The sequence below is a fragment of the Octopus bimaculoides genome, chromosome 1, assembly GCF_001194135.2.
Source record: "Octopus bimaculoides isolate UCB-OBI-ISO-001 chromosome 1, ASM119413v2, whole genome shotgun sequence".
In the NCBI taxonomy this organism is placed as follows: domain Eukaryota; kingdom Metazoa; phylum Mollusca; class Cephalopoda; order Octopoda; family Octopodidae; genus Octopus; species Octopus bimaculoides.
In genome coordinates, this window is record NC_068981.1 from 166728320 (window position 1) to 166743726 (window position 15407).

Here is a 15407-nt window from a genome sequence, read left to right on the forward strand (position 1 = left end):
TAATTTTGCTATAAACGATTTATTTATTCACATCATTTTATCGGAGTTGTTTCAGTTTAATATTTCAACTAATTGTTTAGTTAGTTTAGTTTTATTATAATTATGAATCACTCTCGATACAATAGACGGTCCCTGGGTTCGTCAATAATGGCGGAAGGTGGGGGTGATGAAGGCGATGAAAATCCATTCTCTTATAAGAACTTTGTACATACTAAGGATAAAAACATTTTAACACCACAGAATGATGACGAATTCGTAAGATCTTCCCAAGGCAATGATATTTTGGACGGCACTAATGCATTATTTCCCGACAATGATTTCACAAGTCCTGTTTGTCAGCCGGCCGAACAAGGTATATGTTTATAATATCAGTTGTTTTAGATTACTCATTACTCAACTCAGTTTTTTTATCGTCTTTACTTTGTGTTTGCATCCTATATCTTTATTATATTTATAAAATAGTTCATATATATACATGTGTGTGTATATATATGGGCACACGCACACACAAAGGATGTATATAATTATGCAATCTTTTCATAACTTCGCATATAAAACAATATAGTTGTCAGCAATATCACATCTGCTGCATCACTTTTAAGCATAAGATTCAGTCTTATTAATTAAATTGATAACTTAACGAAGATTAATAAGTGGAAAAAAAACTAAAAGGCCATTTTTGCTTCATGAATTTAGAACCTAAAGAGCAATATTTACCATAATGTAATACTATGTGCAAGGTAACAAAAGAATCTTTCACTATACGGTTGCTTGACCAGCAAGAAATAACCATGAAACCTTCCTGGAATCACACCATATCGTCTTAAAAATAAAGAAGATTTTAAACGACGTAGTCTTTGATATATAAAAAGACGGGAAAGTCATGCCTGGAACGTCTTCGATCATAGGTCTGTTTGATCATGGCTGACCCAGAATTAAACAACAATAGCTTCTATAAAGTAAATAATTTCCTTTAATTAAGCTTTATTAACATTATATTTTCATGTATTTAACGGGTCTTTCGATTCATACAATTTTGATAGTATTGTAAATAATGGGACCTCCTCCCCGTCTCAGACATATTGCTCTGTACCTTGCCAGCGAACTTTGTGATAATATCTCAACTTTTAGTATTGTTTAGTATTCTAACAAATTGGTTTAGTATTTTTATTTCTACGGTTTATAGAATATTTTGCATTCTGCTAGGTCAGTATTTTTCAGTATGTGTATATTCTCAATACCAAACTTTAAGTACCAAAGGTGGATTATTCCAGCATCTACGCCCCTTTTCAAATATGAAAACATTGTCTTTTGTTTATTTTTCTAACCCTATTGAAATTTAAGAATTTACACCTGTGTGTTAAAAAATTAAAGGAATTAAATTTTTGCTAAATTGTGTTAATATTAACGATAATTAACACAATACATACATCTTTCTTTCTCTCTCATATATATATATTCATTCTTTAATTAGCAAAAAAGTAACCTACAAAATGTATTTTAAGCTGGACTCCCCAGTGTACAACCGTCTCACTGTTTAGTCTGATTTTCGTTTGTTATTATATTATATATATATATATATATATTAACGTCGATGTATAAAGTCATATATTGTTAAATGTGGGGGACAATGGACATGGCCAAGTCAGTAGTAGAAAGCCAGACTGGTTGCTTTATAGCTCATTGTTCTTGGGTCAAATCCTATTAGGATCGTCTTTCATCTTTCCAAAACCAAAATAAAAAGTATAATATAAACTAGGTTGAGTCAATCGATTATATCCCTCTGTTAAAAAATTGTATATAGTAAAAACATAAAAATCAATATCGATTTCTTTTGAATTGTCACCAGGCCCAGTGTTTAGTCAACAAAATCAACAATGTATTTAGGCCTGTTTAATTCACTATTTATACCCTTTACAATTTATAAGAGTTATTCGATAGCACCTCTCCTAAGAAAGGTTTGCTTTTTTAGAAACTTAATCGTATCATTTTACGTGTGGTTGAGGAGCTTGCTTCCCAACCATGTAATCTTGGGTTTAGCCCCACTGCACGATATTTTTTACTATAGCCCCAGACTGACCAAAGCCTTGTTATTGCATTTGGTAGATGGAAACTGAAAGAAACCCGTCAAGTATGTGTATATATATAAATACACACACACACACGCACGAGTAAGTAGACAAAGGAAAGAAAAAGGTATTCAACACATTTAGTAGGAGTCATATGTATTATTTAAAAACAGTTTGATTCGGTTCCATCCTACTTCAAGTTTCGCAGGCCCCTAACGGACGTCAGAAGCCTGAGAGAGTTGGGCTCCCGTTAGTTCCTGCAGAACTTGAAGTAGCATAGAACCGAATCAAACTTTTAAATAATAATGATAATAATTATCATTATATATAATATTGTCTATTGATATAAAAATATTTGATGGTATCTTATCAAAGTTAATTAGTATGTTTTTCTTTTAGCATTTGCTAACCTATATCTGTTTCAAAAATTAATTTCAGATGGAAAATCAAAACCCAAAAAGAAATCTTCAGATGGAAATCCATTTTCATTCAAAAAATTCCTTGCACATTCTGGTTCTAAGAATCGCCGTCATAATGGTCCTGCACATGACCTACCTGATTTTGTACAGGATCACTACTTCGGAGACACATCTCGAGACCGTAATGTCTTGGATCTGGACCTTCCAAATTGCATTTTGAGTTCTAATTATGTTAGTGGTGCTTCAGATTTGAACAACTCAAAAAATGATTTAAGTAATCATGAAGCTCAGGAAAGGCGCAGGACTTTGTTGGGAGAAAACCAAATTAGGAATGAACTGACAAACACTTCTCCAAATATTGAAAATGATTTATCATTTAAGACTGAGTCAGAAGATTCTCAACCTCAGTTAGCTTCTAGTCTTCCCGATTTTCTTTCTGATGGCGCTTTTGTAAATAATAATGATAACACCCGGTACCCTGCCATAACTGTTCAAGTTAATCAGGGCCGTCAGATGGCTGCCCTGCAAATTAATGGTGATACAGAACTAGAATTGAGAAGAGTAAGTTTGTTTTCTGTTCCTTATTTATCAGTGACAAAATTGTTTTTTATTGTTGTTTGTTTCTTTTATTGGTGGCTTCTTTAATCTTTTTAGTGCTAAACCTACTTGTGACCATCCATACTAAAGTGTTCAGATATAAGTTAAAATCTCAATCCAAATTCTCATTATAACTTGAATGATAATGTAATGTTTCACTTGGAAGCCCTTCCAAAATCTTGATTATATTGAAAATTGATTTAGACAGGTAATCTGTTCATTAGAAGTAGAGTCATAAGAACATCTATCTTTGTTCTTTAATATTACATATGTATCATCATCATCATTAATATATCCACTTTTTCATGCTTGCATGGGTTGAACAAGTTTTCTCTGGCACAACATCTTGCCATACGCTATGTTCCTTTGTCTTTTTCATGATAATCAACATCCTGAGATCATCACTTCTGTCCATGTCTTCCTTGATTTTCTTCTACATTTTCTTCTACATCTTCTACATTTTCCTTTGGCTTGAATACTCTGGTATATCTTTTACCCATTTGTTACCATCTATATATATTGCACATCCATACTAATGCAGTCTTCTCTCTTACACATTATATGTAATACCTCTTAAACTCAGTTTATCTCTCAGCTTTTTGTACCACATTACTGAAGCATATTAACATTATACATCCAGTGGACCATGTATGCTTCATTTCTCTCCATTCCTTGTACTTCCTATGCTAATAGCATACATTGTACCTTATCCTCAAAGAGAGAATGCCCTTATTGCTAGAAAAAGTAGTAGCTCGCTGAACTTTTCTCATTCTGGCTGCTGTATTTTCAGAGTACCTTCCTTCACAGTTTATTAGATTGCCTAGATAACAGAAGCTTTCAATTACTTCTGTGGAACCATCCAAACATTGAAAATGATTCATTTTACTTGTGCTCTAACTGCCAGCTACTCCTGTACATCTATCATACAAAGTCTTCATTCAGTGTCAACCTGTCTGTGATCCCTATGCAACTCTTGTGCATCCATGTTTCACATCATGTACACTATGTGGAGTCCCTACCAACTACTTCTAAGTCTTCCACACACTCTGCTATAAGAACTGGGTCATTGGCATAGTTCCTATAGACAGCCAGTCTTAAATTCCTCTCTTATAGCTTGAATTATAAATAAAAGGGTGCTGAAAACTGAGTTTGATGTGCACTTGCCTGCATGCCAAATTCTTCATTGAACTCATTTCCAACTCTCGATTTGCTGACTGTACTTCTGTACATCGATTGTACCACTCTACACCTAGTTTTCTTAAAGACTACAAGACTGCAAACCATAATATAGGGAGGGTTTTATACCCAATGACTGCTGTAGCAGTATAATACTCTGTCAAAGGCCTTCTCCAGATCAATTAATGCTAAAACCTCCTCTTGAAGTTATTTTGCACAGATCTGAACTGCATCTTATCTAAACTAATTCTCTTTCTAATCACTTGTGCTGATACTCTTTCTGTTATTTTTATAATGAAGTCCATCAATTTGATGCTTCTATGGTTGCTTCTTTCAAAAGCATCTTTGCTCATGAAGCAGTTGTGTATTATACTGCTACAGCAGTCATTGGGTATAAAACCCTCCCTATATTATCTGGTTGATTATGTGAGTGACTAACTTAAGTCCTACTACTTCAGCCACTATACCTGATAGACTTGTTGTTTTCCTCATATTCTATTCCATATGTCTGTATTTCTGAAATGAGATAACAACTTAAATTTTTCTTAAGTGCCTACTTGGAAGCTGTGTTTCTACTTATAGTGCTTTAACACTCTTAATCATTGGATCACTATCTCTAGGACTGTTTATTAATGTAATTTAGGGACATTTCAGTCAATTCCAATAATGACAGCCATATTCTGCTGGAGTCTATATATACCAATCTTATTGAATATTCCATTGTTGTTGCATAGCTCCAATGTTTGAAGAATGAAGTGGTGGTATGTGTGATGTGGTCTGCATACAAAGCTGTGTGTATGTTTTATGGAGGTGTAGGAAAATTGTGTAGTTACAGGTTGAAAATAGCGGGTGAGAGGAATTGCATATTCTGAAAGTGTTACTCTTGTGCACTTCTTAGACCTGACAGCTGGTTTACAAATCATTGTTTTGTATTGTTTCTTAAAAAACAACACAAAAGGTTCTGAGAATGCTTGTAATTATAGGATTCCTGAAGATGATTGTTGATTGAATTAAAATGCATTGCAGCAGACACAAATACTCCAAAAATAAGGCTGATAGCATGAAAATTTGTTATATTATTTCACTTTTGCAAACTAAAACATGAAGAAAAATATTTCCTTCATATTACTGAAGAATAGCTATTCTACATGTAAAGTTACAGGTTCAGTTACTGGTGAAGAATATCATCTTCTGTTAGCTTCTTCATCTACCCAATGTTTACAGCTTCAGCAGCTGCAGTTGTTAACCATTAGGCACCTGAGAATGTTCCTCAGTTGTGCTGTTCCTGTTCTCCCACTTTCTATGTGTTGAATGGCAACCAAAGTGGTTTGAACAGATTCTAATAAAGCATTTCTACAGTATACTTGAATTTTCTTGAGCTTGGAAGCACACACTGCCATTGGAGCATGCTTGCTTCATTTCTTTCTAGTATTCACAAATCTGCATTCAAAACTCGTATTTTGCTTTCAAACAGCATTGCACATTGTACTTGAGAATCATACAATCTGCCCTTTACTCTGAGAGAGAAACCATCTGTCGTTAGAAGAGGTAATACCTCGTTGAACATTTTCCACTTCCTTCCTATTCTGACTACTATGCTTTCATAGTGCCTACCTCCACTACTAATTAGCTTATCTAGGAAATAAAAACTATCAATTACTTGTAAGGAGCTTTATATGAGCATTTGAAGGAATTTATTTCACATGTACTCATACTTCTAACTACTCAGTTGTAAATATAATTTCATCATTGGCCTGTGTGAATATGATTTGCATTGGAAATAGTAAATAAGGTGCCTACTTGTGTACCATGTGAAGTAGTAACTAACATTTTGGACAAGGCCCTTTGTATGTGAAGAGATAACATTGGAGCTACGCAACAACAATGGAATCTTCAATAAGCTTAGTGTACAAACTTACCTTGCACTTCAGTATACAGCTATTCTGTTTTTATTTCTTCCGTTAGTTGTTTTCAAGTTGTGTAGGCGCTGTCATAATTTTTGTTACAATGAGAAAGCCTCTCTACAGTCACTTGAAATAAAGTCCAAGCTCCTTTGAATAAAATTCTCACAGTCTTAGAAAAGGACATGATGGATACTGAAGTCCTTATCCCTGCAGATGGAGGTAAAAAAATGACAAGTTGGTCATGGCTAGCATGTTTTTGATCATAGGTCTGCTTGATCAGAGCTGACTTGGAGCTAAACAATACAGACCAGGTGGGTGAAGTCAAAAGCATTTGCTCTAATCTCCCATCAGTATTTATTATCATTATCTTTTATACAGTTATTCAAATGTGCTGTGCGTGAGAAGACCCGGCAAGCCAAGTAAGATCGTTGCCAGTGCCCCTGGACTGGTTCTTGTGCGGGTGGCACACGAGATGCACCATTTTGAGCGTGGCCGTTGCCAGTACCGCCTGACTGGCTCCCGTAGGATTTTCGAGCGAGATCGTTGCCAGTGCCCCTGGACTGGCTTGTGCGGGTGGCACATAAAAGACACCATTTCGAGCGTGGCCGTTTTCGTGCGGGTGACACGTAAAAGCACCCACTACACTCTCTGAGTGGTTGGCGTTAGGAAGGGCATCCAGCTGTAGAAACTCTGCCAAATTAGACTGGAGCCTGGTGTTGCCATCCGGTTTCACCAGTCCTCAGTCAAATCGTCCAACCCATGCTAGCATGGAAAGCGGACGTTAAACGATGATGATGATGATGATGATGATGATGATGATGATTCACAAAATATAGCAGCATTTCTCTTCCTTTACTGTTGTCAGTAAATTTACTGTATTTTTCGTACTCCTTTATGTTTTTGAATCATAAAGACATTTTCTCCCAAGGTGGGAAGCTGTATTATTGCAGGCATTTTGCAATGAGAAAATTTAATACAGCATTACAAAACAAAAATAAGATATCACCATGCAGTATCCAAGCTATTTACTTGAGTTTTATGAGCATTATCAGTAACATAGTACATAGCTAGTAACTGGAAAAGAATTGTTGAACTTTTAGACAGTAGGATAGCATCATAACATTTTAATAGATAATGATTCTCAATTTTCTTGATTTCTTTATTGACTTTTAATACTATTTTTATATTTAAAAATATATATTATTGATGTTAATTATTCAAGCGTTATCCTAATAAAAAAAAATATACTTAACGTCTAAGGATTTCAAATTAAATTTTTGATACTCGCTGCCTTGTTAGAAAAGCAACATCAGCACCATGATTAATGTTATTTTAATCATTTGGGCAAGTCCCAGAGACATCACTAGATTTGCTTCAGTCTTTATTACTATGAACAGGTGAGCAGATCTTCACCAGTTCTGCGTATCACGATTGCTCATGTGATTCTTTGTTTTTAACTTTGTGATGATCAGTTGCTTGTAATTAGTCTTCACCACTTCATCTCGTGTCTTCCTAGATCTCCCACTTTAATAAGTTCCATCCATATCAAGTTCTCTAGATTTCTTTATACAACAGACATCCTCCATAAACATCTCATGCCCATACCAGCATTCTCTGTACTCTTCTGTAAAATATAGGTTTCGTGCAGGATGTAAGCCTGAAAAATTTGCATATTTAAAAAATAAATTAACCTATATCACTTAGGTTTATTACTCATATTTGTGAAGTTTTGTTGCTGTTATCTGAATTCAACAAATCATTTTATATTATATAGCAATATCCTAAATCAAACAATCAATTTCTTTTTTTCTCATTATTCATTTAATTTTATTTGGATGTTTAAATTTTTCATGAAATAAGAGAGATGGAATTTTCAAATGTTACTTTAAAAATAAATTAGCACTTTTGTTACCAACCCGGCTGGAACCGGCTCTGGCTCTGAATACAAATGTCTTGTTTTCATAAGTTTTGAATTAAAATCTTTCACCAAACCTTAGTCACAATTTATGTTCCTAACACTAGCTGAATGATAACTAAGTTATTTTACTAAATTCTTAGTTATATTTAAAGTAATTGAAAGAAATACGGAGCATCTCAAAATAAATACAGTAATGAAAGGATTAAAGGGGATGACAGGGGACTGATACGCCTGATAGTTTGCTGTGCTTGAGAAAACATGTCAAGCTAAATAAAATCGTGGTTGTCCTTGCATAGAAGCATGTCCCCTGCATCCCTCTCTTGCAAGCTTGTGAGTGCTGGTCCCGCATGAAAAGACAGTGCTGCATAAAGACATTTTACAGTGAAAAGTACACTGTAAAGTGGTTGGTGTTAGAAAAGGCATCCAGCCCTAGAAACCATGCCAAAACAGATATGGAGCTCGGGCAGCTCTTCAGCTGGCCAGTTCATGTCGAACCATCGAACCCATGCCAACATGGAAAATGGATGTTAACTGTTGATGATGTTACTTTTCTCTTAAGAAACAAAATAATTAATTAATAGAGAGTGAGATAATACAGTTTTTACTTTAATATAATTTTCTTTCTTACAGCTTCGAGAAGAGAACTGTGAACTGCGCAAAGAACTTTGTAAAGCTCAGCAACAAGCAGCAAAAGAGGCAAATAGGTAAGCACTTGAAAAGATTTGATTTTGACATGTCTGTTCTTAATGAATGTCTAAATAAATTTATAATGTTAATTGGTTGTTCATAGAAAATTTACTCAGTTATCACAAGTTCACAGTAATTTCTGTGACATCTTTTCTAGAAACTATTTGCTAGGTGTTGAAATATTAGCTTTAGTGAGACATCAGTCTTATGGAACTGTGTTGATAATTAATGCTGGTGGTGAGGTGAAAGTTGGTCATGTTTGTCTGTCTGTAATGTTTTCTAAGTAGTAAGGGTGGTGAGTTGGCAGAATCATTAGCATGCTAGGCAGGATGCTTAGTGGCATTTTGTTCTGAGTTCAAATTCTGCCGAGGTCAACTTTGCCTTTCATCTTTTTGGGGTCAATAAAATAACTACCAGTTGAGCACTGGAATTGTAGTTGACACCCCCTCCCCCACCAATTGCTGTTCTTGTGCCAAAATTTGAAAACAATATTTTCTAAGTAGTTGTTATATACTAAATCAGTTTTAAAATATAAAAACTGCCATCAAAATGACTTTGTAATGTAAATTCCAGTCTAGAAGAGAAGATTACTGGAGCTGAGGTACAATCTAATTAACTACAGTATTTAAATTGTGTGCTAGGAAATATTAATCTGAGGTAAATATTTATTTTTAGAGTCAACAAAGTTCTGAAAGAGATGGAAGAAAAACAGAAGTGTGAAAAACAAGAAACAGAGGACCTGGAGAAGATCATCCAGCAAGTGGAGGCAAATCTTGAGACAACCACCGTGAGTTACAGGATAAATAGTAATTTTTACTGGGAAACCCCAACCACTTCATAATTGTGAAGTTTCTATAATGTAGTGAGAATAAATTACTTATAGATGCCTTCTGCATGAAAAATATTAAATTAATATTGACAAGTAGGAATTAAATAGCATAATTAGAAATAGTTATGCAGTGGAGTAAAATATTAGTCAATGAATATTTTCTTTTTTTTTTTCTGACTAGGGGGAGGCATGGGTGTGTGGCTAAGAAGTTTGCTTTCTGACTGTATGGTTTCAGGTGTCTTCTACTGTTGCTCCAGGCTGACCAAAGCCTTGTGAGTAGATTTAGTAGGCAGAATCTGAAAAGCTTGTTGTATATATGTGTTGTCCTTGTTTAGATATCACATTCTGGTTATAAATTAGCGTCATTGTCATACAAACAAGTTGTTCATTTCCAGTCTCCCATGAAAAACATGTCTAACCATGGGGAAATATTACCTTGCTTGGAAACAAGCAAGGGTTGATGACAGGAAGGCATTTAGCCATAGAAAATCTGCCTCAACGAATTCCATGTAACCCTTGCAAGCATGGTTAAATGATGGTGGTGATATTTCATGGAGGAATTAAAAAGCTAATTAGAAATAATTACACAATGAAGAAAAATGATTTTAGTCAATAGCAAATATTTTTTTTCCTAATTAATTTTTTAATGCTCTCAATTTTAATCCTTTAGCAGTTTAACTGGCCATATCAGGCCCAAATATTCTACCTGTTTTATGTTCAAACTGGCCAGATCTGGCCTTTTTACACCTACCCTACAATGTCATTCTAAAAATAAACAATCACATCATCAAAATCTTCAAGCTATGAGATAATGCATGATTAATTCAAAACAATGTGAATAAATAAGCATTGTATTTGATAAAAACACTAAACTATTGTTTGTCAAGGCAGGTGGTGTCTCAGCTATTTATGCTTCAAACAATAACGTTTGTTTTACAATAACCAATATACAATTTTATGTACTTTTCGTTATGATTCTTTCATCATTACATCAGCAAATGCAGTGAAGTCATTGCTTTTGCAAAGAGGTAACAATAATGTACGGAGTTGTTTTATGTATTTGCTTAAATAATTGTTCATTCTTTTAAACACCATTTTTTTCATGCTATCATGGCTTGGACAGGATTTGAGGATGGACTTTAGAGTTGAATGCTCTTCCTGTTGCCAACCCTTACCTGTTGTTCAATGAAGGGACTTCTTTTTTATATTCATGCACACAAACAAATACACATGCATACCACACAGCCATGCAGTCAATTCACTTTACTCTTTGACAAAAAGAGAAAGAAAACTTGTTTCTCAAGAGTGTCAGTAAATCTATTTATTTATTGCAGCTTCGTGCAACAAAAGCAGAATCTATGGTGTCAAAATTAAAACAAGATATGAAATTACTGCAGGTAATTTTTTTTTCTTTTTTTTTTGAACTTTCACATGTAATTTGAAGAGTGGAAAAATTAATGCTTTTCTCTTCCTAAAAGAAGTCTATATATTAAAGAACAAAGATAGATGTTCTTATGACTCTACTTCTAATGAACAGATTACCTGTCTAAATCAATTTTCAATATAATCAAGATTTTGGAAGGGCTTCCAAGTGAAACATTACATTATCATTCAAGTTATAATGAGAATTTGGATTGAGATTTTAACTTATAAACATACTGATCTTAATTTTTCAACGTGTACATATACATGTATATATATATCAAGAGAGAGAGAGAGAGAGAGAGGCAGGGACATGGCTTAGTGGTTAGGGTGTTGCACTTACAATCTCTAGATTGTGATTTCACTTCTTAGTCCAGGTGTCACGTTGTGTTCTTGAGCAAAGCACTTCATCTCATGTTGAATTACTCTGACACTTGGTACACTCTGCTTGGCAATCACTCTGACACTTGATGCTTGGTACACAGTGCACCTGTTCAGGCAATGTTGATTTGATGGAGAGAGTGAGCTAATTTGCAGCACAAACATTTGATCACTATAAGCAAATCAATTGTGCAGGTCGTTTGGCAAAATCTGAACGCTCATATGTTGTCTTCGACAGGAGAGTCCTTGATGGTGTGTATGTGTCTGTCAGTATACATGCATTTTTTTGTGATGACTGACACACACATCTAAAGACAGAGACATACAGAGAGACAGAGATGGGCCTGAGGCGTGTGTGAATGTATGTCTGTCTTAGTATATACATGTGACTGTACTGCCCAACAGTGAAACGTGCAGATTTTGAAAAAGTGTAGTTTAGTTGCAGCCTGGATGTTGAATGAGGAGGTACAGGTTTCCCTTCCTATCTGTACATGAGCCAACACATTCTACGCATGCATTACAGATTGAGTTCAAGCCCTCTAACAACACTGAGGGGTGTGATGTACCTAGAGATTTCTCTAGGTCTCGAAAATAGTCTGACTGCCCCGCATGCATGGGGGCATAAACAGCCACCAGCCTGAACGACTTACCACTGTTGTGCGTCACATCCAGGACGAACAGCCTGCCTTCCAGATCAACAAAGATTACTCTTATCTCTAAACTCAGATTTTTCCTGAACAGAACCGCAACACCCCTCCCCCTTCAAGGTCAACCTGGAGAAATAAATTTCTCATAGCCATTTAGGAGGGGAGAAAAGCCTCTTGGTCCATTCAGCCAGGTTTCTGTAACTACTATTGCATTCAGTCTATGTGACATGAGGTCATTGAGGAAATGTCCTTGTTTCCAATCTGACCTCAGGTCATGAACATTTAAACATCCTATGTTAAGTGTAAACATGATTTTGAAAGAGTTTAGTTGTGGCCTGGATGTTGAACAAACAACAGTGTTCTCTTCGAAGTACCACTGTTTGGATTTTCCTTTTCATCATAGAGAGTTGTAGTTTAAACAACATTAACAATTATCACTATTTATGTGCTGAAATATTATTCTGGTTTTTATAACCAACATGAAGATTTGGCTGATTTAACAGCACTCACAACACTCGCAAATATATCTGGAAAAAAAAACGTTATTCTGGTTATTTATAAAAAAAAGTGCCGATCTCTAACTGTGGAGGGAACCTGTGGTAGAGGTAGACTCAGGAAAACATGTGACGAAGTGATGAAGCATGATCTTTGAACTTTGAGCCTCACAGAGGCAATGATTAGTGACGGAGACTTTTGGCAATATGCTGTGCTTGATAAGACTTGTCAAGCCAAGTGAAATCGTAGTCGTGGCTGATGTTGGTGTCATGTAATTGGCACATAAAGAGCACCATTGGAGTGTTGGACCTCGCAGAGGCAAAGTGGCTGAGTTCCTTTCAAGCATTGGGCCTCATGGAGGCAAAGTGGCCGAGTTCTTTTGGAGCGTTGGGCTTCACAGAAGCAAAGTGGCTGAGTTCCTTTCGAGCGTTGGGCCTCACAGAGGCAATGACCAAGACCTTTGGCATTATGTTGTGCTTTAGAAGACCTATCAAGCTGAGCAAAATCACAGTCATGGCAGATACCAGTGGCATGTAAAAGCACCCATTGCACTCAGAGTGGTTGGCGTTAGGAAGGGCATCCAGCCATAAAAAACCTTGCCTAACCAGACTGGAGTCTTCTAGCTTACTAGCCCTGGTCAAACTGTCCAACCCATGCCAGCATGGACAACGAACGTTAAATGATGATATATATATATATATATATCTTTGTCTTTTTATATATGTATTAATTTTCTATATATGCAGATTACTTTTTTTTTTTTTTGTAGGCTTACACCTTTCAGCTTTTGTCTGAAGATAACAGTATATGTAACAGTGACAGTTTTCTAATTTACCATTTTTCTGTTATTAACTAGAAACAAATACAAACTCTACAGAAAGAAAATGAAATATTACAATCTGGAGATTTAGGTACAGCATATCTAAAACAGAAAACATTTTCTGCTTCTGAGCAATTAGCAACAGTTGCAGCATCTGCTGAACAGTCTTTAAGGTAAGTTCAATGTATTTATATGCCTTAACTTTGACCTGAGATTAAATGAAACTGTTTTTAGATGAATGGACACTTCTAGTTTATGTGTTCAAATTCAACTATATGTTAGTAGTGATGTACCTTTAAAATTGAAAGCTTTCAACTATTTATGTCAATCTATTTAATCCTCTCAGACTTGGGTCCTTTGTCTAACTTTACCCTTCACCTGGGATCTTGAGCCAAACAATAAATAGTTGCATATACAGCTCAAGAGTAATGATTGCAGGCAAACTAATGCAAGAATCACATAAAAATTTTGGAGAATAACAATAATAGGCCTTTCTCTTAACTACTGTATTTGTAAGGCAAACTAATGGACAAAACCACAAAAAAAAAAAAAAAATTTCAGGGGAATAACAATAATAGACCTATCTTTCTACCACTATTTTTGTTCACTTGAACTGCTACTTTCCTCATCACTTTCACCAGGTTGATTCTCTGAATCACTATTATTGCTGACGTAGGTGTAAACTCCTCGGCCAAAGAATATCTTCAGTAATTTCCTCAACAGCATTGAGTCTAGGCTTTGTTCATTTACAATACAAAGTTCTGGATTCATCACATACACATTTCATTACAAAACTAATTTTGTTTTTTGATTAAAAACAAAAGTAAACAGCTATGGGGAACATCATTAACAGTAATAAACACACTTTACTCCAAAGCTGCAATGTGATCACTTGTCTAATTTTAGTATTTTATCTTTTTCTGTGTGTTGTTCATAATTGCTTTAGTGGGAATCCATGAGAGATGACATTTAAGCAGTTCCCACTATAGCAGGGATACAGCTTGACAAGGTTAATTTAAAGAGGATATTACATCTCCATGTAGCTATCATCAATATTGAGGGAAGGGATAAGTTGATTACATCTCAATCCCAGTACTTGGCTGGTACTTTATTTTATTGATCCCAGAGAGAAGAAAAGCAAAGTTGATCTTGGCAGGATTGGAACTCGGAGCATAATAGTGGAGAAATGCAGCTAAGCATTTCATTCAACACTAATAATTCTGACACTTGCCTCCTGTCTTGTTATGACCATGATATTAATGCATAAACTTGTTTTTGATATTTGTGACTATTTTTTAAAATATAGGTTGAGAAATTGTAAAATGAACAAAGTTAATTGAAATAATTACATTTTTTAGTATTCATAAAAAAACTACCTTAACCTTTTTTTTTGGGGATGTAACTAACATGAACTTTTTTCATTTCATTTACTAGACAATTGCTGAGTGGTGTTGATTCTTTGAGAATGCTATCGGCTGTTTTAGCCTCAGCAGATAAAGTTCAAGAAGAAAGTTGTGATAACCAGAAAGGGAACAGTTGAAAGAGATGTAAATATAAGCGAAGAAAGACTTTTGCCACAAGTTGTTCTCACAACAAACTGGTTTCCCCTTCTAAGGTTTATTTTACAAAGGAAATTATGAAAAGACTACTTTCAAAATCATTTGAATATAGTTTGGAAGAAAGATAAATAAAAAAAAGGACAAGCTATTGTATAAAGAAAGAAAAAGAATGCAATAACTGATAGGCTGTGAGGATCATGTCTCTGATTGACTGATAATATATGCTTAAGGGATTTGTCCAAATGTTTTTGTAATTCCATCCTGTCAAAGTGATTCATTTAATTTTTTTTTTTTTACACCCCTGCCTTTTTATTTTTTGTTAAATTATTACCGACTGTATGAATTATACCACATACGTATATTTTCTCTTTTATTACATAACTATTGTACCTTATTCTGTTCTTTGTTGTTTTTTGTTTTTGTTTAAACTACTGTCGTTAAGGGCTGTTATCACTTAGTATGCAGCAAGATTCCAAAATATTCT

At 34.9% G+C, this 15407-nt stretch overlaps 1 protein-coding gene across 1 annotated transcript; it reads left to right on the top strand.

The window, feature by feature from the left end:
- The first annotated feature begins 109 nt into the window (after positions 1-109).
- LOC106869313 (endosome-associated-trafficking regulator 1) lies at positions 110-15317 on the top strand. Its single transcript, XM_014915001.2, has 7 exons — positions 110-352; positions 2508-3049; positions 8714-8787; positions 9446-9557; positions 10934-10996; positions 13401-13537; positions 14799-15317. The coding sequence occupies exons 1-7, from the start codon at positions 148-150 to the stop codon at positions 14902-14904; spliced, it is 1239 nt and encodes a 412-aa protein (XP_014770487.1). The 5' UTR covers positions 110-147; the 3' UTR covers positions 14905-15317.
- Positions 15318-15407: the final 90 nt, after the last annotated feature.

Coding starts and splice junctions, on each gene's coding strand:
- LOC106869313 (XM_014915001.2), top strand. CDS start 148: ATGGCGGAAGGTGGGGGTGATGAAGGCGATGAAAATCCATTCTCTTAT. Junction 9,558..10,933: donor CAAATCTTGAGACAACCACC/GTGAGTTACAGG, acceptor TATTTATTGCAG/CTTCGTGCAACAAAAGCAGA. Junction 10,997..13,400: donor AAGATATGAAATTACTGCAG/GTAATTTTTTTT, acceptor GTTATTAACTAG/AAACAAATACAAACTCTACA.